We start from the raw sequence: 20,706 nt of genomic DNA on the forward strand, positions 1-20,706 counted from the left end.
TCTGACCTTTCAGAGGTCCAGAAATCATAACCTGTGGCATGAATATGACAATGTACAGTATTCTGTTTTTTTAGCAAAATGATCATGAAAAATCTCAACATTACAAACATAGAGAACTAATGGACTCTTGAACACATACATACTATCATTAGAGATGAGAAATGAGCAACTAAGACTACTATTTCACGCTTGCTGTACCAAATCATGCACCTCACTGTCGTGAACATCCGAAGAATAGTCACTTATAACATGCTTAGTGACATTGATAGCAATTTCCGGTTTGCAAACAGGAAATCCGAGCTCGTGCGAGCTGGCTGTGACGTCCGACGCAATTGTTGTTGTTTCAAACTGTATATGCAGATATGATCTGTTACTCGACAGGTGACAAGCAATTAGGTAGAGACCTACCCTTCTACGTGCACCTGCACTACTGGGAAAGTGCCGTACAGGTTGCGGCGCCACACCCTATAAAAAAACAGTTATTGATCCATGGACATCAAACTAAGTGAATTAGACATACCGTTGTTGGGTCCCCAAACAGCACGTTATCTGGGTCACGATCACCCGCCGTGTTGAGGTTGTTCCAACCAACCCGAGCATTGAGTGTGCTTAACAATGCATTTGTATACAACTTCGAGATTGAGAAATCCCAAACAAAGTTTCTAAAAAAAAACAAGAGTAAGAACAGGTGCAGTGTTTAAAGAAAGTACGCTGTCGCCCACACTGAAGTTTTCTAAAAAAAAAATAGAAAGTAAGACAAATCATGGTAAATCACAGTGAACTAGCTTACTGGGGTGAATATAGATAAGAGCGCATCGGCCAAGGAAAAAAGAAAGGTGACAAGACCTGTTTGAATTGCCAAGCGGATGATCCGATCGATCGACAGATTCAAGAAAGAGGAAGTGTATCTACTCTTCTTCCGTGTCAACTAGCCACAGAGTGCCAGTAAGTTAGCAGAATAGAAAATGTTACAGCAAAAACACCCACCAGGCTGAATACGAGGGTTGCTGTGATAATTAAATCAGCCAGCGCACTTAATATGAGCCAGGTGACTCCTGTGATAATGAATTCTAATTCCAGCTTGCGGGAAATTAGCTTCAAGGTTACTACTTGAATGCCTGTCCAAAGCGCGGCCGCTGAAAAGATTCGAAGAGATTACCGGGCCAGGTACAAGCAGACAATGCTACTTACCAAACGAAAGCAACGAAAATGTACAGATGATAATGGCAGCAACCTTCCTTTGGGTGACTATAGTAATGCGCCAAGCGGTGAATATCTGGACCGGGGTTGAGACACAAACCTGTACCAAACCTAAGTGAAATAAACAACTAATCAACTGAATAAAATGCACGCACAGTGACAATGGGTGCTGATGAGAATGTAAGTGGATCAATACAATGGGCGGCAGACTGAGGTAAAACTCCTACATGCAGCAAGCACTGTAATGGCAGATATGATTCAGAGTCAAGCGCATGATAAGTAGACTGAAGGCTCACTCATGGGGAAGTACGTCCCCGCAGCCGAGGTTCCTATTGGCCATCTCGTTAGCGAAAACCTACCGTTACACATAGCATAACTCACCAAACTCTTGAACAAGCGGTTGATAGATCAAGTACATGTCACAACCTGTGTTCACGGTCTCAGCGACGATGAGATAGAAAATCTAGTAGGGAGTGGTCTATCTTTTTTTTGCAAATAAGTGAACATGCTGTTACGTACAAACAAACGGATCCAGGCTCGGTCCCTGATACTCTAATAAGTTGTGCATGGGCAAGTAACCCGAACCACTCACCCTTTGAAGGTTTGATAGTAAATGAAAGTCTACCACTGCCGTTAGCTCAATCTCCGAGTTACATATCACTTTTAACCAACCTGCATAACCATGATCTAAAACACAATCAGAAGGAAGTCAGTGAATTGCAGTTAATTAACTAAAAAGAAAACTTACTCCAAATAGAATACAATTGAAAAATACGCCAATCAGCATAGGCCCGTAGCTAGTGGAGGACGGCGTGAGCTACACTTGAACAAAATTGCCATCCCAATCCCCTTACATTATGTCCCAGTCCATCGTAGAGGGCACAACAAGACTGGGGGAACGATCCTTATGCTAGGGAAGACTTTATAGCAACATCAATCGCCATGAACTTGGGCCTATTTAAATGCACCTTCAGCGTTTATCGATTTAGTAATCCGAGAAAGCATGATACCAGATCATCTCCGGTGTCGACGGCCTCCGTATTGGCCGCTTCGACGACCCATCAGTACCACGAGACCCTCCGTCCCGGAGGAGGCATAGATCGGGAGACTACTCACCTCCGAAAGTCGGAGCGAAGAGTCTTGCATCTCGCTAGTACGGTAGGCTATACGATGCATAGACATTTCAACTCTACGTCACATCAGTAAGCACTGCCAGCTCCTGGTAGGAAACCGATGTCAGGCAATTTTGGATTGTGATCGGAAAGGGTCCTGTTACCCTGCTTAAAAGCACACTAAGAATAATGTATCAGCTTTCAAAGTTTCGTATCAAGCCATACGTTTGATATGATCAGCGCGTTGACTTTCACGCTTCACCGCCAGAACAGTTCTATTCTGAAGATAGAACAAGGTTCCTGCTGGACAGGGGCATGACATTCAAATACATATACATAGTCCTGCATATAACACTAGTCAACCATCACGCATCATATTCCTCTGGCAACCAAAGTAGAAACCTCTCACCTGCATTGACGCCCTTGGACTCATCGGGTTAGTTCTCAGAATGCTGTAGGCCCATCACGCTCTTGGTCAGACCATAGACGACTTTCCAAACCGGGTTCATGGGACATCGTGTGAAAAGCACTCAGAAGCTCGTATTTGGAGGCGGCGTGTAGCTAGAATGAAAGAGGACTGTATGGAATACTCCAGGCTCCCTGCGCCCCATGCTCTCAGATTGAGTTGTCGTGTTTGAAGATGCAGTGTACATTCAAGAGTATTGTCGCAATTATCTAGTACCACAGGGCCAGAGAAGAACCAGTTTCATAGTCGTAGTATTCTAATAGCCAATAAAATTAAAATTAAAAAAAGAACATACTCGGACTGACAACGGAAAGACGTGCTTGAATATGTGGCAGAGTTGAGCAGCAGACGCGCCCCCTGAGAGATAAAATAGGCACTATTTGCGGCCTTCGGTGATCCTGGAAAGTGCGCCGTCTGTCTCGTTGAATTGCGGAAGACATAGCTAGCGGAATCTGAACGTATCAGAACTGACTCTCTGAAGCGCCAAAGCTCGATGTTATTTGAGACATAAAGCTGTTACAACGTAAGAAACAATGTTAGATAACATTAAACAGACTTTTACATATTACTAACCACATTTTAATTGCCACATGCAAAGTCTAAATTGCCACTGCAGTTCGGGTTGTTTGGAGGATGGAACAAAGATCATGATATACACTGACTATCAAGAAATAGAATTGGTGCGCTCGACACAGTTGAATAACCGTCAGGCTTTGCTAGGCTTTAGTTTCACCGCTGCATCCTCAGTTTTTGTAGGATACGAGCGACTCCGAGTCCAGTTGTACATAGTGGAGATGCGAACAGGGACGATGCCGAAGGATTGCACGACATTCGATACTGTTCTCACGCTTAGTACGTACCATTTGCAATGGAGAACGTAATGTCCATGAACTTCAAGAAGTGAAGTTCACATACGCATATAAAATGAGTGCTCAGAATACTTTAAATATACAGCAAAGCAAGAATTACGATGAAATGAGAACACATCCGATGAAAATTACCAAAGTTTTGAAACATACAATACTCCCAAGTTCACCGCTTCTCCTAACTACTCTCAAGAGAATATAACGTGTGCGCGGCGTTCAGAGTGACTCGGACAGAATCGTCGTGACTCTCATTGTGTGTAGCCCTGTACGGCATTGTCGTGAATTTCAGGAGTATAATCACTGACAGTATGCTTTGTGATATTGACGTTGACATCTCCGTTGAAACCGGGCGGCTGTAGCTCATAAGAGCCCACAGTTTCTGAAGCAGTACCAGTGGTGATATTCTGGATACAAGTACAATCCTGTCAATCATGGATGACATAAACGTCTAGTCACATACCCTTCGGCGTGCCCCCGTGTTGCTAATGTAATTCTTCGCAGGATGCGACCCTATTTGCTATAGACAAAATCCTTGTTACATAACTCATTCCCTTCGGACCTACAGTTATAGACGTACCGTTGTCGAGTCGCCAAACAACACGTTTTCTGGGTCACGATCGCCCGTGTTCAGATTGCTCCAGCCAACACGTGCATTGAGTGTACTTAGTAGGGCATTCGTGTATAACTTTGAGATTGAAAAGTCCCAGACGAAGTTTCTGTAAACAAAGCGCCAAGTACACCCGACATTAGTCTGAAAACAAAAAAAGTAGTTCGGTAACTAACTCAGCAGTTTGCTAGAGAAGAAAGTGTAAGAGAAAGAGGAGAGTAATACAGCAATTTACAACTCACTGGAGATATGGTGAATGAGAGCAAATCAGCCATCGCGAAAACCAGGGTTGTAAGACCCGTCTGGATTGTCAAACGGATGATCCGATTGATGGATATGTTTGTTAACGAGTGCCCAGTCCTCCGTGCCGACTAGTCACATAATGACGCTATTAATAGGGGGTTTCGGCTGACGGATGTCAAAAAAAACACGCACCAGACTGAATACCAGGGTTACTGTAATCAACAAATCGGCTACTGCAGAGGCCACAAACCATATCACTCCAGGAAGATTGAATTGGAATGACAGTTTTCGGGCAAAGAGTTTGAAGGTTACGACTTGGATACCCACCCAGAAAGCGCCCACTACCAAGGTTCAATTTCATTACTACCGGACCGCATGCATGAGGTAACGCCACTTACCAAATGAAAGTAACGCAAAAAGGCAGATTATGATGGCGATTATCTTCCTTTGGGAGACCACGCTGATGCGCCAAGCTGTGAATATTTGAACAGGGGTTGATACGCAAACCTGTACAAGACTAATGTGAGCTACGGAATTCTTCGATTAGGTGAAGTTTCACCCACGGTAACAATGGGAGCTAATTGGGGGTAAGTGAATCAATACAATGGATAATAGCAACCTGCCAGTGAGGTAAAGTTCTTACATGCAGCGAGCACTAGAATGACGGATATTACTTAGAGCCGATAAACAGTATAGCTTGGAGAGACTCACTCATGGGGAAGTATGTTACAGCAGCAGGGGTACCTGTTGTACTTTTGAGTAACCGAATGCAGGGCCATACACGCTACAGACTCACCGAACTCTTGGACGAGAGGCTGGTAGATGAGATACATATCACAACACGTGTTCACTGTCTCAGCAATGATCAGGTAGAAGACCTAGTGAAGAGTCAAGATTGTGAATTCCAAGTGAAATGATCTGCACTCACAAACCAACGGATCCAAGTCAGGTCCCTGGTATTCGATTAGTTACAGAAAGAAGGATAAAAGTAGCCTCACTTACGCTTTGTAGGTCTGGAAGTAAATGAATGCCTACCACAACTGTCAGCTCGAATCCTAAGCTGTTATCACAGAGAACCAACCTGCATGACCATGACCTATCCCCATGCGATCAGAACAGAGTAAACAGTGCGTTTGATAGATATGATGACTTACTCCGAACAAGATACAGTTGAAGAACACGCCGACCAGCATTGGCCCATAACTGTTCAATGTTGACGATGAGCAGGCCTATAATGATATGATTGGGATACGTACATCAAATCAATGCCCGGCATCTTGGAATGTGGGGAGGGTGAAGAGGGTCACGGTTTACCTTGAGAAGATGGAAAGAGCAGTACATATCAGCTTATATATGATCGGACCATGTCGAGAGACAGGCAAGAACCGACCTTGGAATTCCAGGGTCCGGGCGTCTATTACGAAGACCCACTAGTAGCCTGTTTGTTAATTCACCTCGGAGTTACATGTCGAACCTGACCTGAGCTTCAAGTTGGAAATTATGTACCTGCACCTTGCCATCAGTGCCTTCGAAGTTCGAACTTGAGGCCATCTCCGCCATCATGCATGCATCAACATGCTTCTTCCAGGATTCTAGTGATTCTCCGTCTGTTCTGTCCACACGCACCTTCCCACTATAAAAAACCTAGGTGAGCAAAAGCTTTAGTCCCACCGCTGCCATTCGCATTTGGCACTGACAGACTCCGAGTCAGAGACATCGTGGGTACATTCTGCTTTTTTAAGACACGGACGCTAAATCGCCGTGATACAGTAAACTTGTACTGAACACAGCTTGCTTGATCTGATGGGTCCGTGCATTTCCAGACATGCCAGTGATCGCCCTCAACCAAGTCCTGTGCGTAGTTGGCTCTCGCGCCGTACGCATCTGATTCTGATGTGATCATGGCCAAAAGTCGGCCGAGTCTCGTAAAACGTCTCAACCAAATCAGGTGAGTTTTGGGTTTGGGTAAATAAATACATAAACCATAGTCGGGGGGCATTCCTTGTTCAAACTGAAACTTCTTTACACTCTAGACAACTACACATAGCCAGAACAACATGTCCACTCCAATTTCAACCGAATTCACCAAGTTATTCAGTGAGTTCCAATGTCATGTTCTCATTATATGTCATTATTAATTCTGTCACAGAGATCACAAGTCCCATAGTTTCAGCTCCCATGGCATATGCTACGACGCCTGCCCTGGTTGCAGCTGTTATTAACGCTGGAGGCCTTGGTTTTTTGGGCGCAGGTAACTAGCCAATCAATATATCAAATACACATGTTCATTTCTTGTAACTCATCAGGTAATGAACCTTCACACAAACTGGCCGACGCTATCGACGAGGCACGCGCCGCAGTTTCTCAAGATAAGCAACACCTCGTCGGAATGGGTTTTGTCGGCTGGGTTTTGGACAAATTCAACACCGAAGCTGATCCCCGTCTTACAACCGTCCTCAACAAGTCACCTGTCGCTGTCTGGTTCGCATTCGGCAAAGACCTTGGAAAATATGTTTCACAGGTGCGCGCCCATGACGCCACACGTGATCACAAAACTCTTGTGTTCGTCAATGTCAATACCGTCGAGGAAGCAGTACGCGCTGCAAACGAGTGGAAGGTAGACGTCATTGTAGTGCAAGGTACATTCCAACACAATGTATTTTTTGGTGCAACCTGACTAAAATTTTACAGGTGCTGAGGCTGGTGGCCGTGGGAGTACCTACTCTCCTCCCACCCAAGAGTTCCTCGAAGCTGTACTCAGTGCGGTTCCCAACGGCCCTCTGGTCATCGCCGCAGGTGGCATCACTACAGGCACCCAACTCGCGGCGACGTTGACCGCCGGAGCTTCTGCAGTCGTCCTCGGCACCCGCCTCCTATTCACACCCGAATGCATGTTCCCTGACGAGATGAAGAAGGTGCTGGTAGAAACTGGCCCTGATTCGACTGCTAGAAGTCCCGCATACGATCTCGCTTTCCCCCCGGGCGTCTGGCCAGACGGAATTGAGGCTCGCTGCGTCAACAATGGTGTTGTAGCCGACTACGAGGCCGGCCGCAGTCCTGAAGAGCGCAAGGCCAACATCGCTAGTGGTCAGAGCGACTACCTTATAGTCTATGCTGGTACTGGTGTGGGGGATGTCAATGAGATAAAGAGCACTGCCGTAAGTCTCGCGCACCACGGAACTACCTGATGCATTCCGATTTATGTAACTAACGCCCTTTCTGCAGGACGTGGTTCATGGTATTCACGAAGAAGCCGTAGCGGCCTTGAAGTCTTCTGGCTCTCACTTACTTAGGTAAACGCTCGAAGGTGTAATACATAATTAGCAAAATTTGACTCGTCCACTTAACTCAACTCTACCCTCCACTTTTTTCCCCTTCTCAATATCTCGTCGTGTACTTTTAGTTATCTGTAACAGTACACGTTGGACTGACAATGTCAATAAGATTCAAGTTGTTTAGTACCTGTGTGCCTGAAGTATACGCGTACCAATGCGTTTCGGCTTTCTAAGTCATAGCAGTAGTCTTCGAAATACGTACCACGTGCAAGGGGAGGCGCATCACTGAGAGTCCGTTAGAATATACATTGACAATAAGGCTATGTATCTTATTCACTGATCCCCAGCACAGGTAAAGTACACATCACAAGTTTCTAACTAGTGAAAGATTTTACTTGTGGCTGCCATTTGTCCCACCCCAGCGCCGTTTCTATCCTTCCCAGGGCGACGTCTATGAAATCCCTCCTCACCGAAAACGTGAGGCGAAACCACCCGCCTTCGGCTATATGACAGTTTGCCCCTGGGATTATGCTGACTTTATGAGCCAAGAGAAACCTAGCGAGCGCCAGCTCCCTTTCACGCATATTATGCTCCGGAGTAATAGACAAAAGAGAGGCGTAGCGATCGACATCTGACAGCACAGGACGCAAGTCCACCATGAGGAAATGGCCTGCAGAAGACGGAATATAGGGGAGATTGTGAAACCTAAGCCACGATGTCACATATTCGTAAGCGTCGCGTAGCAGGAGCTGGTTCTTTGTAATGAACGCTGGGAGGTAACTTTCATCCATGAGCAGAGTAGACCATAATGTGTCTGTAACAGATGAAATAACCATGAATATGGTAGTGACGGTGAGAGTTTCTATGAGCATAGGATTTGATTGAGACACAAAGACTCCAGCACGAAATCCGTTTGCATTGAAATCCTTGGACATGCCATAGAGTGCGTGCACTCTGGATGGGTTCACGCCATGTTTCTCGAGGTCGATCGACAGCACAGATACGAAAGGTTCTGGATCAGGGACGTCGCAAGACGGAAAAACAGAGAGTGCATAAACCTCGTCTGAAAGGAGATGAATATTGTGGTCTTCACAGAAGCGACAGTATGCAATGATAACGTCCGGCGGATAACAGCGACCTAGTGGGTTGTGGGGGTTACACAACATGACTGCTTTGATGGTGATCCCTTTGGCAGTGCTTTCTTGCAGACCACGTTTGAGGTGGGTTAATTCTTTAACCGTAAACATATCAGATGCTGGAATCGGCACGCCAATAGGAATGATGCCGTTCTGAACTGTGAAGCTGACATCAAATCCTTGATAGTAAGGAGAAGCTAATAAGATGCCGTCCCCAGGATCCGCGATCACTCGTGTGACTTGGCTCAACACAGTCATGAGCCCCGATCCCATGATGAGATGGTCTGGAACAACTGGTCGATAGGGCTCGAAGTAAGAATTCAAGAATCTTGATACTGCGGTGCAGAGACGCATGGTCCCAGTCAACCCATCACCATACGTGAAATCCTGGATATCAGCGGTGGATGTATAAGAATTTCATTTATCAATTGCGAACTGAGACTCACTGTAGGAGTTAGATGAAGATTGCGTTCGAAATACTCGCGTAAGTCTTCATACATAAGCGTATTCTCAGCCACTCCCTATACCAGGTGCTGAGCGCTGAGCGAATATATTTGTGGGGGTGTGCTTGTGCTTACGATATTAACAATGCCCTAATTCAAAGGGGAACAAAAAAAAAATGTTAAATGATAACTAGGGTAAAGGGTAGAGGCTCATACGTCTATATTAGTCTTCTCATGATATGAATCCCTCATGTTCTTCTGAAGCTGCAGAGCCGTCTTTCTCGTCTCAGCTTTCGCTTGGCCATAGGATGACAGGGCTGTTTGTCCACTTCGATTATCGTCCATGATAGTACAGTCGAAGAGTCGAGATCCAAGCTCATGCTATCGCATCATTCTTTTGAAAGCATTCTGGAAGGCCATACATACAGATCAAGCGCTGTGCAATGCAAGCACATAGATAGACCACAACGTGATGGTAACCCTGATCGGAGCTAAACTACTTTTAGCTAATCATGACCTTTTGTGATGAGTGCCTTGCCTGTGAGTCAATTGGTTTGAAAGTTTGACCGAGTGGACCGTAACTCTCTTGTCATTCATATTGACCAGAGAACTTATTTCTATTCCAGGGATCTGTCAAAAACGATGCGATGTACCTCATAGACTGCGGTAGTATCTCCGGGAATGCCCTGCACAGCTATGTGTCCGAATTTCTCCCATGATGAGCGCTGGAAAACTGCATAATAAGTCCATTAACTTTTAGTTGAACATGACTTTACAAAACGTAATAAATACAACACAACAAGACCGGAGTCCGAATACACACAGCAAGGCACAACAAGAAAACTTGCAACTGAATTCAAAGATAGCCCGCAGATACGAGAAAGCCGACAACAAAAGCCTTGCTATTGAGCTACGTACAATTCCTCAGAGGTCCTCAGCGTCTACTATAGTAGTCAGGATTTTGGTGCGTGCAGGACTTCGGGGCGTGATCGAGACTGAAAATGGAAGCGCTTTCCTAAAAAGGAAGCACTGTTAGTACGCCGGACTCGGTCTCATCAGGTCAGGAGACGAACAAGAGGCCAACGGGAGAAAACCCGGTTTCCCTGTCGGAGTTGATAGGAATCGGTTTGCCTGTGGATCCATCGATAGCCGGTCTGATGTCAAGTGCCCAGGCGATGGTGGCGAACTCAAGAAAGAGAGTCTGTTCACCGACTCGGCGTCCCGGGCAGGCTCTGGAAACATGCATTTTCAGCGTTTCATCTCAAAGGGGGTATGGAAAGTATTCACCTTCTGCCGAACCCAAACGCATGGAAAGGTAGATTGGGATCGTCGATGTAGCGTTGTGGATTGAAGGCCTCGGGTTGCCTGAAAGTCTTCGAATCCATTTGCATTGCCCAAATATTGGGTATAACCATGGAGCCACCAGGAATGAAATATCCTTTGTACTCGTCATCCTGTAATGCGTGAAAAAACCAAATCAATATATCTATCTATCCACTGCTTTCAGAACGACCCACCTCGACTGCTGCATGTGGAATGGCGGTTGGTCCCGTTGGCCGCCACCTCAATACTTCGCGTACCATAGCTTTTATATAGGGCAGATTGGGTTCATCCTCGAACGAAGGAAGGCGATCAGGGCCCACGACGCTATCAACCTCTGCTTGCGCACGAGCAAGTACATCCTGGTTAAGAGCGAATGCCATGCTAAGGCCAGCACATCAATAAACTGGATGGTATGACACTTTAGAGAAAACATCTTACATCATGCTTTGAGACGCAATGGCCTGAGTATCGGAACCCGCAAGGTAGAACGCTGCGAGAGCCTGTGAAGCAGTAAGCCAAAGTAAGTGAAATGCTGATAGGCTTCATTTACCCAATATTGCTCTCTGTAGTCAGCTTCAACATCGTGTTGTGATTCTAGAAGTCTCGCAGCTATGCCTTTCGCTGGTAGACCTGCCTCCTATACCACCAAGCACGTCAGTGGTGCTATGCATTGGGAATCGATAGTAACATACCAATTTATGTTTGGCTTCGTCCATGAGGTATTTGTACGTCTTCTCGGCCAGATCATAGTACGCCGCTGCGAAAGCTTTGTAGGGGACATACGGAACGTACCGAAGCCAGGGCAGGAAGTCGACATAATTTTGGCCACCATCGATGGCGTTGATACTGTAGGTAGCATGTGAGGGTGAGCACTTGGGCGCTACGAATTGTAGAATAGTACATACAGATCATCGTTCAATCTTATAACATTCTTTATCATTACATCCGACTCCTTTCCGCTCTTCAAAGGCTTGTCGTACACAGCAGTCATAAGCTACGGTCAACGACTAAGCATCAGGCGATAGCAACCATGGGTGATAGGAGACATACGATAGATCCCACAGCGCGATAAACATGCGAAACCCATTGTTCTGGTGTTTGCGTCATACACTTGATAGATTTGCGTTAGTCATTGGAAACCACTACAAATTAGTGCGGGAAAACCTGGACTAGCCGATGGACTTCAGCAGACTGAATGGGATTGAAGTATTCTGTCACTGCCTGTCAACGCGTAGAAATGACAAGCTGACATTTAGACGATGTGAACAGCGTAGTAATGGGAGATTTACCGTTGGACGCAGCTCGGTGGTAACCAGCTTCCGGACCCTCTGGAACCTTTCGTTGGCATGAATAAACGGCATCATCATGTCGCCCTGCATGGCCGTAGACGCCTGTGGGTGGCGAGATCAGCTACATTGTTACAAGATTGATTTTTGCCATGACACATACCAGAATAAAATTGGGTCTCCCTCCGTAGTTCTTCTGCTCCAAAAGGTCCTTTGCAACCTCGGTGGAACTAACTAGGATGACAGGGTAGCCGAAGAGCCTGATGTACACCAAAGGACCTAAGTAGAGGCAAGTTTTCGTTATATACCAAAAGACTAGAGGAAAGCAGATAAAGCTTGCCATATTCCTTTGCCCAGTCGCTCATGACGGTCACCATGTTCTTTCCCAATACTTGGTGAGCATTTCCGATGAAAGGAAGGCCAGGCGGGCCAGGAGGTAAAGGCAGGAGCTTTGGATTTGTACCTCTTGATGCGAATTTGGAGTAGACTATGTAGGCAATAGCGGATGCTGCGATGTATTGTAAGATACTCATGATGGTCTGCTAGTAGGGAGTTGACGTACAGAGTTCCAAATTGCCTGTGGTACAGCGTCTTAATTATGCGCCCAGGTCCGTTGTTTGCATCGGTCGGAGGAGTCTGCATTTCGAGCGCCGCGAACAGTCGGAGCTGTAATTTGGACGCTTCAAACGGCGCCTGGTCGAGGCTGCTGTTCGAATCGTGAATTAGGTTAGATCGATCAGTCAGGGCTGGGTTAGCGCCAAGAGTAACACGCGATCACGGGATTAGTCGACTTCCTCCGTACTACAACCCATTTGGAACAGCGCCCATCATTCTGGTTCCGCTCGAGCTCAGCTGCAATGCGGCAGTGCCAGCATCAGTGCCAGCATCACTTGCATGGAAAGATAAACCTGAAACGACATGATTGCCCTAGTCTATGTGATGCATCAGATTGGTACTCTCTCCATTTTCCAATACTTTCTTACCACGCAGCCAGACACTCGCCTTCAAGGCCCTCTGTACATCTGATGGTCAGTCTACTTTCATCAGACAACTCCTCCCAAGGTCATAGTACCGTGGTTCTTCAGTTTGACAAGTCATTGTGGCTGCAGCTCCGTTTTCTATATGTCTAAATGAGATCTGACATCTTGTTGACAGAGGCGTATGAAATTTTAAGTCCAAAAACAACACCGACCCCCCCTCGGAGTCTTACTGGCTGTGTTACCCGTATAAAAAGATTTAACGGACCAGTATTTATATGACAGTTGTGAAGACATTTTCTCCAGTATCCAACAATGTCTACCGGCACCGATTTCTTCTCATGTCTGCGCGGTCTTCAGGTGAGACCCTGCTCAACACACGCGCTTTCGTTATCTAATACATTTATTACGTGTTTTTAGCAAACCTCGCTAGACCTCAAGCTCCCTGCCATTCTCCTTGCCTCTTTTTGTTTGTATCTAATCATCCCTTTATTCCTTCGCAAGAATCTCGTCGACAAGGATGGCCACCCTCTCCCGCCTGGCCCTCCTCTCCGCTACCCTTTCCTCCCCAAGTACAACGAGCGCATCTTGCATCGATGGACTAAAAAGTACGGCCCCCTATACTCAGTCTGGATGGGCAACCAGCTCTTCGTGGTTCTGAACGACCCTACCGTCGTCCGCGACCTTCTCGTCGTACACGGTGCCAACTTTTCAAGCCGCTGGAATTTCTTCATGAAAAATCAAACCATCCTCAAAGGGGGTGCTATCACCGCTACTCCTTACAACGACACCTGGTAAGCCCATCATGCTGCGATATCGACGCGACAAAACGTCACTCCGTGTTTTCTTATTCTTAATTTATTTAGGAGGAAACATCGCAGAATCGCAAACACCATTCTCGCACCAAAGGCAGTCGAGAGCTACAGCGCCACTCTTGACTATGAGGCCCACATGCTCATCCGCTCTCTCTTCCACGACACCAAACAAGGTCTCATCCCCGTCAATCCGGCGCACTATGCCGGCCGATACGTGCTCAAGTAAGTCTCTTAGCCCCTAGCTCACGCGCCCAAGCTGAGCTAAAACCTGTGAACATAGTAACATGCTGTCAGTCACCTTCGGCACGCGCACTGGGTCGGTGGCAGACCCTTTGGTAAGGCGAGCTCTGCCTTTGGGCAATGAGTTCATGAAACTCACAGGTAAATGCCTCTTGCCCATTTTCGAAGTATCGATGACATAATCTCCGTACAGGCCCCTGGTCCAACGCCATCGATTTCATCAAGCCATTACAATGGATCCCAACCCGTATCCGATCTCGCGGCCGCAAGCTGCGCAAAGACTTTCTGGAAGTATACGGCGCCATGATCAATCTAGTGAAACACCGCATGGAATCCGGGGAAAACGTGCCTGACTGTCTCGTCAAGTCGCTTTTGGAATACCAGGAAGATGAGAAACTGAGCTGGACGGATATGTGTCTGTTGACCACGGCGTTCGCCACCGGAGGCTCTCATTCGGTGCGACATTCGTTTACCTCAAAATCTTGATATTCCTGATAAGGACTAATGAATGAATATAGACTTCTGGGACTATTCAGTGGTTCTTGGCGTTCATGCCCTCTCATCCCGAGATCCAAGCCAAGGCACACGAGGAATTGGATCGCGTCATAGGACGAGACCAATGGCCGACGCCCGAAGACGAAATGCGACTCCCCTACGTTCGCGCTATCATCAAAGAGGTAACTCATCACCCTATCTTTTCATTCCCGCTTTTCTGCTCACGTCCCACCAAAAAACTCTCTCCCCCAGGTCCTTCGTTGTCACTCCCCATTCTGGATGGCCACGCCGCACTGCTCCGACAACGACTTTGTCTACAGAGGGATGTTCATTCCCGCCAACACCGTCATGATGCTGAACTGCTACTCGCTGCATCATAACGAGGAGCGATACCCTGATCCGTGAGTCTAGCGCCTGGAGATAACGCTGTGTTTTTCGCAGACGACTCACTCGTTCCTCGAATTTACATTTTCGCTATTGTGCACAGTTTCAAATTCAACCCGGATCGGTTCATGGGTGATGACTATTCCAGCACTGAGTCTTCCAAGCTTCCCAATGCTATGGATAGGGACCATTGGGCTTTCGGAGCTGGGTAAGTGCCAGTTCAAGTTTTAGTTTTCCCATTTCATCCCATGCGAAACCACACTGTTTCATTTTCGCATCTCCACACCCCTACACTCATACTCATACTCATATGGCATCCTCTTCACCAGCCGACGCATCTGCCCCGGCATGCCCGTCGCCGAAAAAGAGATCTTCCTCGCCATCTCGCGGCTCTTATGGGCCTTCACCATCCAATCCGTCCCCGGCGAGCCCATCAGCCTCGACGAGTACGAAGGCAACTCGGGGCGCACGCCCTTGCCCTTCCGCATCCGCCTCTCCCCGCGGCACGACAACGTCCGCAGCGTGTTGGACGCTCGGGCGGAGACGCTCGGTGTGCAGGAGTCGGATCTGTTCTGACCACCCCCTCCTGCGTCCCGCCCCTTGCCTAAACTAGAATCGACATTCCCCGAATTTCCCGACTTTCGTAATCTATATAGTGTAACCTTTGATCTGAAAAAGAAGTGGGATGTCATTCTTTTTTGGACGATATACCCAGTATTTATAGTCTGTACTATACAGAGCACTGCGCATGCAGCTGGTTTCACTATTTCAATGGAATGTGTTAATTATATGCTTCGGTTTACAAAGATTTCAAACCGTCACGTATGATCTATCGCACAGGTAGTCTTTTTGGAATGTAGACTGGGTGCTGTCGGAAGGATCGCATGGCATGATGGGAACGGCGCGAACTTGACTTTGCCTAACAAAGTCGCTGACGCAGTCAGCTGTCAGTACCAGGATGCTGTTCTCCTGATGGCACCAGATCAGATTGTCGCTCACGTCCAACCTACCAAATCATGATTCTTATTCTTATTTATTTATTAAACATGTCACACGTCGCCTGCGACTATCAACGTCAGTCAGGTATACCCACAAACCCATCTATTTGAGTTTGGATCGCGACAAAACAAGCAGATAAGATTTTAAACAATGACAGGGACAGGCAGCTTGAAAGACCAAATAGATCCGTCACGCCCCCCTCCCGCAGAGCACATCCTCAAAGTGGTGTGACAAGCCGTCATTTCTCACTTCTTGCCCCACCACCCCGCCAACGGCCCTTTCTGCGCATGCCCGCCCTCTTCGGAGGCGGGGGCAGCATCCAGTAGAGGCGTCTGTTCGTCGACGACATCAGCGCTTCTCTCAAACGCGACGTCTGCTGCGTCATCATCTTCGATGGGATCTCCAGCTTTAGTGACCGGCCTCCCGAAATCGTCGACTCCAAGTCGGGCTTGACGCACTTTCCACGCAAAGCACATTAATAGGAGTACGCTAGCCATAGTTCCCGAGGCGGCGTACATCGCCCAACCTAAGTAGATCACTGTCAGCGTCTTGCACACACTAGAAACGCTGCAGACACCGTACTTGTCCAATCTGTTCCCTCGCTACGATAAGGACCCATATCAGCACTCGAAGACCTCCTTTTTCGCAAGTAAGATGACTCACCGAAGAGCGATTGATACGACCATAACGGCCGCAGCAGGAACCTGAAAACAGTACATTGCAATGCTGATCGCACCGACAAACCCGAAAGACCATGTTCTCCACAGCTGAGGGAGGTATTGCAAAATGGCCGCCCCGGCTGAGGAGATACCGAGGAATGCAGCCCATGCGGCTATTTGGGGTGGTGGGGAGGTAGTTTCTGGACTGGCATGAGAGGTAGTGATGAGGTATGCGGTGTAAATAAGGGAGACGATGCTGTTGTTTTTTTGGCAGATGAGATCAGTGTGGTGAAAGACGTAAGATGGAGGCTGAGGACTGACAAATGCGCGACGGTGAGCCATGCACAGAGGATGGAATGGCGCCAGTCTAAAGATTTGACGAGGGTAGAGTGGACGATGAGATCTCCATGTGCTTCCGAGTCATCGACTTTGACGTATTTCATATCGGACGGGTAGTAAATGAGAAATAGGACGAAACTTTCGGATCAAGATGAGTTCTTGCAAAGGTTAGTATGAGAGATGAATGCGAACGTGATATTAAATAGCAGCCATTGCAATGATACTTGAAAGACGCCGCCGAGCGACGTGATGCAAACGCCTGCGCTCTGACATGGAGAATGAAGGGTGTGAGAGATAAGGAGAAGATAGGGAGATGGGCTTACGACTTGCTTACAACACTTGACGATGTCCCATTGGAGCATCCAACTAAAGCAGTGAGAGATGATTGAAGTCAGTGGAAGTGAAGAGGCTGTGCAGAGTGGACTGACATGTCTAGTAGTGTGCCGGTGGAGGACACAGCACCTAGTAGTAAGAACCATGGGCTGAAACCCAGAGACAGGTTTGTAGATATGATTTTGTAGTGCTAGTGCAATTGCAGTAATGATTGATGGATGGGTATATGGCTGGGTGTAGTAGGTAGATAGAGGGTTGGGATGAAACACACCTGAGAGCCGAATGAAAGGAGGAGCATGGAGGTGAGACCGACGGTGAGGACGGTGGTAAATATCTCGGGTTCCTAGGAGACATGATGAGAGATAGAAGAGGGTGAATCAAGAGATTTGCTCACTGAACTACAGGTGGACATGATGGTGGTTTGGACGGAGCTGATGCGAATAGTACCATGATAAGGACCGGTACTGGTGATTACCATAAGTGGCGGCCGAAGTAGGCGTATCTGACCATGTCCAAAAGTGTCCATCGGCGGTCGACGTGACATGTGAACCAGCCAGCAAAGTGTCTGCCAAGTTAGAGCAGCTGCTGACAAAGAGATGGTGCGACATGATCTCGATCAGACTGGTACGTATGTTCCATTTGGTAACGGCATTGCCTTACTTACACGTTGGCAGAACTATAGAGCAAAGAATCTCAATGATCCCCACGTGCGCTCGGCGGTGCTAGGTCAGAGCGCATCCATGTCAGCTCATGAATCCTCACCGTGACAGACTGTAGACCAATCAGTCCATGCTCCTACCTCTCTTCTGAACACCCGCCTCCCAATCATGATGCAACAAGCAATGTCCACGGACACCTTCCCGGACGAGCTCCAGCTCGAGGACATGCGTAATAAACATGTCTTCTCACAATCCCACCTCCTCCAGTCCTCTCTGGCATTCGACAGCCCCACCGAAGCTAAAGATATGCACATCCCCCTCTCAAAACCCAGACCCTACCCCCTCTTTCATCCCGCCATCGCTCAGCACCGCAAGCAGTACTTCACCTTCTACTTCGTCTATGCAGCTCTCCTCATCATCCTTATGTGGGCTCTTCTCCCCATATACTGGGCATCCCTTGCATACAACACCCAGCTATCCGATCATCTACAAGTTTTCGTTATCGACCACGACCAGTCCACTGTTGGAAACGGCGTCGTAGCCGCAGTACAGCAAGCCATAAACCAGCGGGGTACCGTATCGACTCTGGGGTGGACCATCCTCCCAAGCAACGATACCTCGCTCCCCACAAATGACGACGTTTTTGACGCTATCGCGGACGAACAAGCTTGGGCCGCTGTCCTCAGTAAGTCCACTCTCTCTTCCTCGCTCTCAACCCACTCACTCGGTACTCCCATAGTCCAAGCGGCCGCCACCAACTCCGTAATCTCCTCTTTCACCAGCTCCTCATCCCAGAATAGCCCAGTCATAAACGTCTATTACAATGAAGCCAGGAACGAAATCGCCGCATCCACCTATATCGTACCTATCCTTAATTCCGTTCTCGTCCCTGTCACCGCAAGTCTCTACTCCAACCTCACCTCTCAGTTCCTCGCCTCAAATGCGAATAATCAGACAGAAATTCAAGCTTTTTCCGCCGCACTCGCCAGGCAAGGCTCTACCGCCGGCCTCACTTTCAACCTAATCAATGTCCGTCCGTATACCACACCCGTGGTCCTCGCTCTGACAGAAGTCGGTTTGATTCTCATCGTCATCTTTTCCTTCATCCTGGTCCGTCCCAGCCTTTCTCCCATCTCAACCCTTCCACTAACACTGATTGTGACTGATTATTGTCTTAGACGATGGCCAACAGCGCACTCCGCCCCATGCTCTCCCCCCACCTCTCCCTCTCCTCTTACGTCCTCTTACGCGTCTTCACCCCTCTCCTAGCGTACATCCCACTCTCATTATCGTTCGCCACCATCTCACTCGCCTTCCGCGTCCCTTTCAACGCCAAATACACAGAAGCGCAGGGTTTTGGGCTATTTTGGATCTTGTGTTACATTATCATGGGCGGAGTGGGGATGGCGACGGAATTCGCAATTGGGGCGCTGACTATACGGTTTGCGCCCTTCTTCTTGGTGACGCTCGTGAGTACTGTTGTTCTCGAGATGAAGGATGCAGCGTTTGCGTTGAAGGGTGGCTGACTCGGAATGCGGATTTGTGGCAGATCATCTCGAACGTGTCCATCACCTCGACCCCTCTCGAGATCCAGCCAGGCGTCTTCCGCTACGGCAGAGGTTTCCCATTTTTGTGCGTCCCACGCATTCATGTTGTGCCTTTTCCTCAACTTACCCCATGAATCTGTACAGCAACGCCTCTCAGGCCTTCCGCACCATCGTGTTCGACACAAAATCGCATCTATCGACCAACGTCCCAGTCCTGATCGGGTGGTTGTTGATCAGCATGCTCACGGTGGCGGTCAGTACGTGGATCATAGAGGGGAGAAACAGGCGGTTGGGGATCGTGGAGGCGCCGCACTGAGTTGGCCGCGGGCGTGGGCGTTCATCATGTTCATCAATTCATCCTATTGTCTCGCCTTCCTCTCTTTCTTGTTCTTGTCCTCCGTTTTTTCTTGCTTGGAAAAACTCGAAACCGAGTGTGTGTGAGGGGTGTTCACTTGGCATAGTGCCGGATATGGGTATGGGAGTGATGGATTTCTTGGACGTTTATACGGAAAATAATCATTAGTGCCATTTTCCCATAAAATAATGAGGACTGGTCGGATAGAGAATATGGTGATGATGGGGCGCGCGAGGGTGAGCTATAGGGGTTCGAACGGGATCCTTCCAGATGCATATAACATGTTTAGTGCTCGGGGGTGAGAGTAATGAACGTTAATGAACTGGAAGCTTGAAGGAGGGTGTATCATTGCATTATGTGGGATATGGGATACGGTACCGACAACATACATTTTATTTTGCAATGTGCCCACAGGTGTTGGAAGCAGCCCAAGCTGAAAGAAATATTTGAATCTCCGCGATGCTCGGCCACAAGGTTTGCCACTTGAAGGGCTCTTTTGCTCGGCTATAGCTAGATCGACGACGTAGTTATGGGTAATGAGAGAAAAGATGCCATATGGATATGAATATGGAAGTAGATCGTCTTTCGTCTTTGCGTACGTCGCTTTCTCATCCAGGCCACCTTTTTTTTTTTTTTTTTTTTTCGTTTTCGTTTTCGCTTTCGTTTTCGTTTTCTGTGTTCTGATTTTTTTCGAATTGAGGGCAGGGAACGTCTGAGACAAGAGAAAGAAGAGCAGGAGAAGGGAAAACAACGCACCGCGGAGGAGGAACGTGAATGTGCTAAGAGACAGAGCACTGTCGGCCTTCCAGACATCCATCTCTTGTCTGCTTTGAATGCCTCCGACCCGGCAATGCCTCAAAGCAGCTCTCAAGGCCCGGGTTCTTGATAGCCCCCCTCACAATCAGACGCCGCAACATGAAAGTCCTTGTGGCATTTATACAAGAAGC

The 20,706-nt window shown here is 47.8% G+C and overlaps 8 protein-coding genes across 8 annotated transcripts; 3 read left to right on the plus strand and 5 right to left on the minus strand.

The window, feature by feature from the left end:
• Positions 1 to 40: 40 nt before the first annotated feature.
• Positions 41 to 2,652, minus strand: SERLADRAFT_414391 (uncharacterized protein; the record flags this gene model as incomplete). The annotated part of the gene is made up of 18 exons (XM_007316411.1): positions 41 to 348; positions 409 to 465; positions 521 to 662; positions 711 to 733; positions 791 to 928; positions 988 to 1,136; positions 1,192 to 1,300; positions 1,356 to 1,369; positions 1,428 to 1,439; positions 1,497 to 1,529; positions 1,582 to 1,663; positions 1,720 to 1,744; positions 1,793 to 1,821; positions 1,873 to 1,887; positions 1,949 to 1,997; positions 2,055 to 2,154; positions 2,211 to 2,480; positions 2,538 to 2,652. 16 exons carry the CDS (start codon positions 2,069 to 2,071, stop codon positions 184 to 186), a joined length of 1,059 nt encoding a protein of 352 aa, XP_007316473.1.
• A 1,004-nt stretch (positions 2,653 to 3,656) lies between these two features.
• SERLADRAFT_463201 (uncharacterized protein) lies at positions 3,657 to 6,204 on the minus strand (the record flags this gene model as incomplete). The annotated part of the gene is made up of 18 exons (XM_007316412.1): positions 3,657 to 4,048; positions 4,105 to 4,161; positions 4,222 to 4,360; positions 4,428 to 4,438; positions 4,494 to 4,622; positions 4,687 to 4,835; positions 4,893 to 5,001; positions 5,058 to 5,071; positions 5,138 to 5,149; positions 5,206 to 5,238; positions 5,291 to 5,372; positions 5,423 to 5,447; positions 5,497 to 5,525; positions 5,576 to 5,590; positions 5,649 to 5,697; positions 5,751 to 5,808; positions 5,885 to 5,932; positions 6,001 to 6,204. 16 exons carry the CDS (start codon positions 5,768 to 5,770, stop codon positions 3,893 to 3,895), a joined length of 1,029 nt encoding a protein of 342 aa, XP_007316474.1.
• A 90-nt stretch (positions 6,205 to 6,294) lies between these two features.
• Positions 6,295 to 7,953, plus strand: SERLADRAFT_384786 (uncharacterized protein; the record flags this gene model as incomplete). The annotated part of the gene is made up of 7 exons (XM_007316413.1): positions 6,295 to 6,413; positions 6,441 to 6,442; positions 6,498 to 6,591; positions 6,644 to 6,745; positions 6,801 to 7,133; positions 7,186 to 7,652; positions 7,720 to 7,953. 5 exons carry the CDS (start codon positions 6,552 to 6,554, stop codon positions 7,789 to 7,791), a joined length of 1,014 nt encoding a protein of 337 aa, XP_007316475.1.
• A 122-nt stretch (positions 7,954 to 8,075) lies between these two features.
• On the minus strand, positions 8,076 to 9,714 carry SERLADRAFT_463204 (uncharacterized protein; the record flags this gene model as incomplete). Its single annotated transcript, XM_007316414.1, has 4 exons — positions 8,076 to 9,292; positions 9,352 to 9,426; positions 9,484 to 9,498; positions 9,565 to 9,714. The coding sequence occupies 4 exons, from the start codon at positions 9,691 to 9,693 to the stop codon at positions 8,144 to 8,146; spliced, it is 1,368 nt and encodes a 455-aa protein (XP_007316476.1).
• Positions 9,715 to 10,079: 365 nt separating this feature from the next.
• On the minus strand, positions 10,080 to 12,380 carry SERLADRAFT_463205 (uncharacterized protein; the record flags this gene model as incomplete). The annotated part of the gene is made up of 13 exons (XM_007316415.1): positions 10,080 to 10,363; positions 10,422 to 10,580; positions 10,636 to 10,802; positions 10,866 to 11,052; positions 11,110 to 11,171; positions 11,222 to 11,308; positions 11,364 to 11,517; positions 11,577 to 11,665; positions 11,722 to 11,781; positions 11,836 to 11,892; positions 11,961 to 12,062; positions 12,121 to 12,236; positions 12,298 to 12,380. 13 exons carry the CDS (start codon positions 12,332 to 12,334, stop codon positions 10,273 to 10,275), a joined length of 1,368 nt encoding a protein of 455 aa, XP_007316477.1.
• Positions 12,381 to 13,249: 869 nt separating this feature from the next.
• Positions 13,250 to 15,444, plus strand: SERLADRAFT_367896 (uncharacterized protein; the record flags this gene model as incomplete). The annotated part of the gene is made up of 9 exons (XM_007316416.1): positions 13,250 to 13,294; positions 13,355 to 13,728; positions 13,801 to 13,971; positions 14,030 to 14,130; positions 14,183 to 14,445; positions 14,508 to 14,666; positions 14,737 to 14,885; positions 14,972 to 15,076; positions 15,198 to 15,444. The coding sequence occupies 9 exons, from the start codon at positions 13,250 to 13,252 to the stop codon at positions 15,442 to 15,444; spliced, it is 1,614 nt and encodes a 537-aa protein (XP_007316478.1).
• A 668-nt stretch (positions 15,445 to 16,112) lies between these two features.
• Positions 16,113 to 17,742, minus strand: SERLADRAFT_436126 (uncharacterized protein; the record flags this gene model as incomplete). Its single annotated transcript, XM_007316417.1, has 9 exons — positions 16,113 to 16,393; positions 16,450 to 16,469; positions 16,531 to 16,782; positions 16,848 to 17,003; positions 17,058 to 17,131; positions 17,189 to 17,231; positions 17,294 to 17,388; positions 17,470 to 17,541; positions 17,593 to 17,742. 9 exons carry the CDS (start codon positions 17,740 to 17,742, stop codon positions 16,113 to 16,115), a joined length of 1,143 nt encoding a protein of 380 aa, XP_007316479.1.
• Positions 17,743 to 17,847: 105 nt separating this feature from the next.
• Positions 17,848 to 20,104, plus strand: SERLADRAFT_463212 (uncharacterized protein; the record flags this gene model as incomplete). Its single annotated transcript, XM_007316418.1, has 5 exons — positions 17,848 to 18,542; positions 18,597 to 18,967; positions 19,036 to 19,326; positions 19,407 to 19,489; positions 19,549 to 20,104. The coding sequence occupies 5 exons, from the start codon at positions 18,026 to 18,028 to the stop codon at positions 19,718 to 19,720; spliced, it is 1,434 nt and encodes a 477-aa protein (XP_007316480.1).
• Positions 20,105 to 20,706: the final 602 nt, after the last annotated feature.

This window comes from Serpula lacrymans (genome assembly GCF_000218685.1).
Source record: "Serpula lacrymans var. lacrymans S7.9 unplaced genomic scaffold SERLAscaffold_5, whole genome shotgun sequence".
NCBI classification, from domain to species: domain Eukaryota; kingdom Fungi; phylum Basidiomycota; class Agaricomycetes; order Boletales; family Serpulaceae; genus Serpula; species Serpula lacrymans.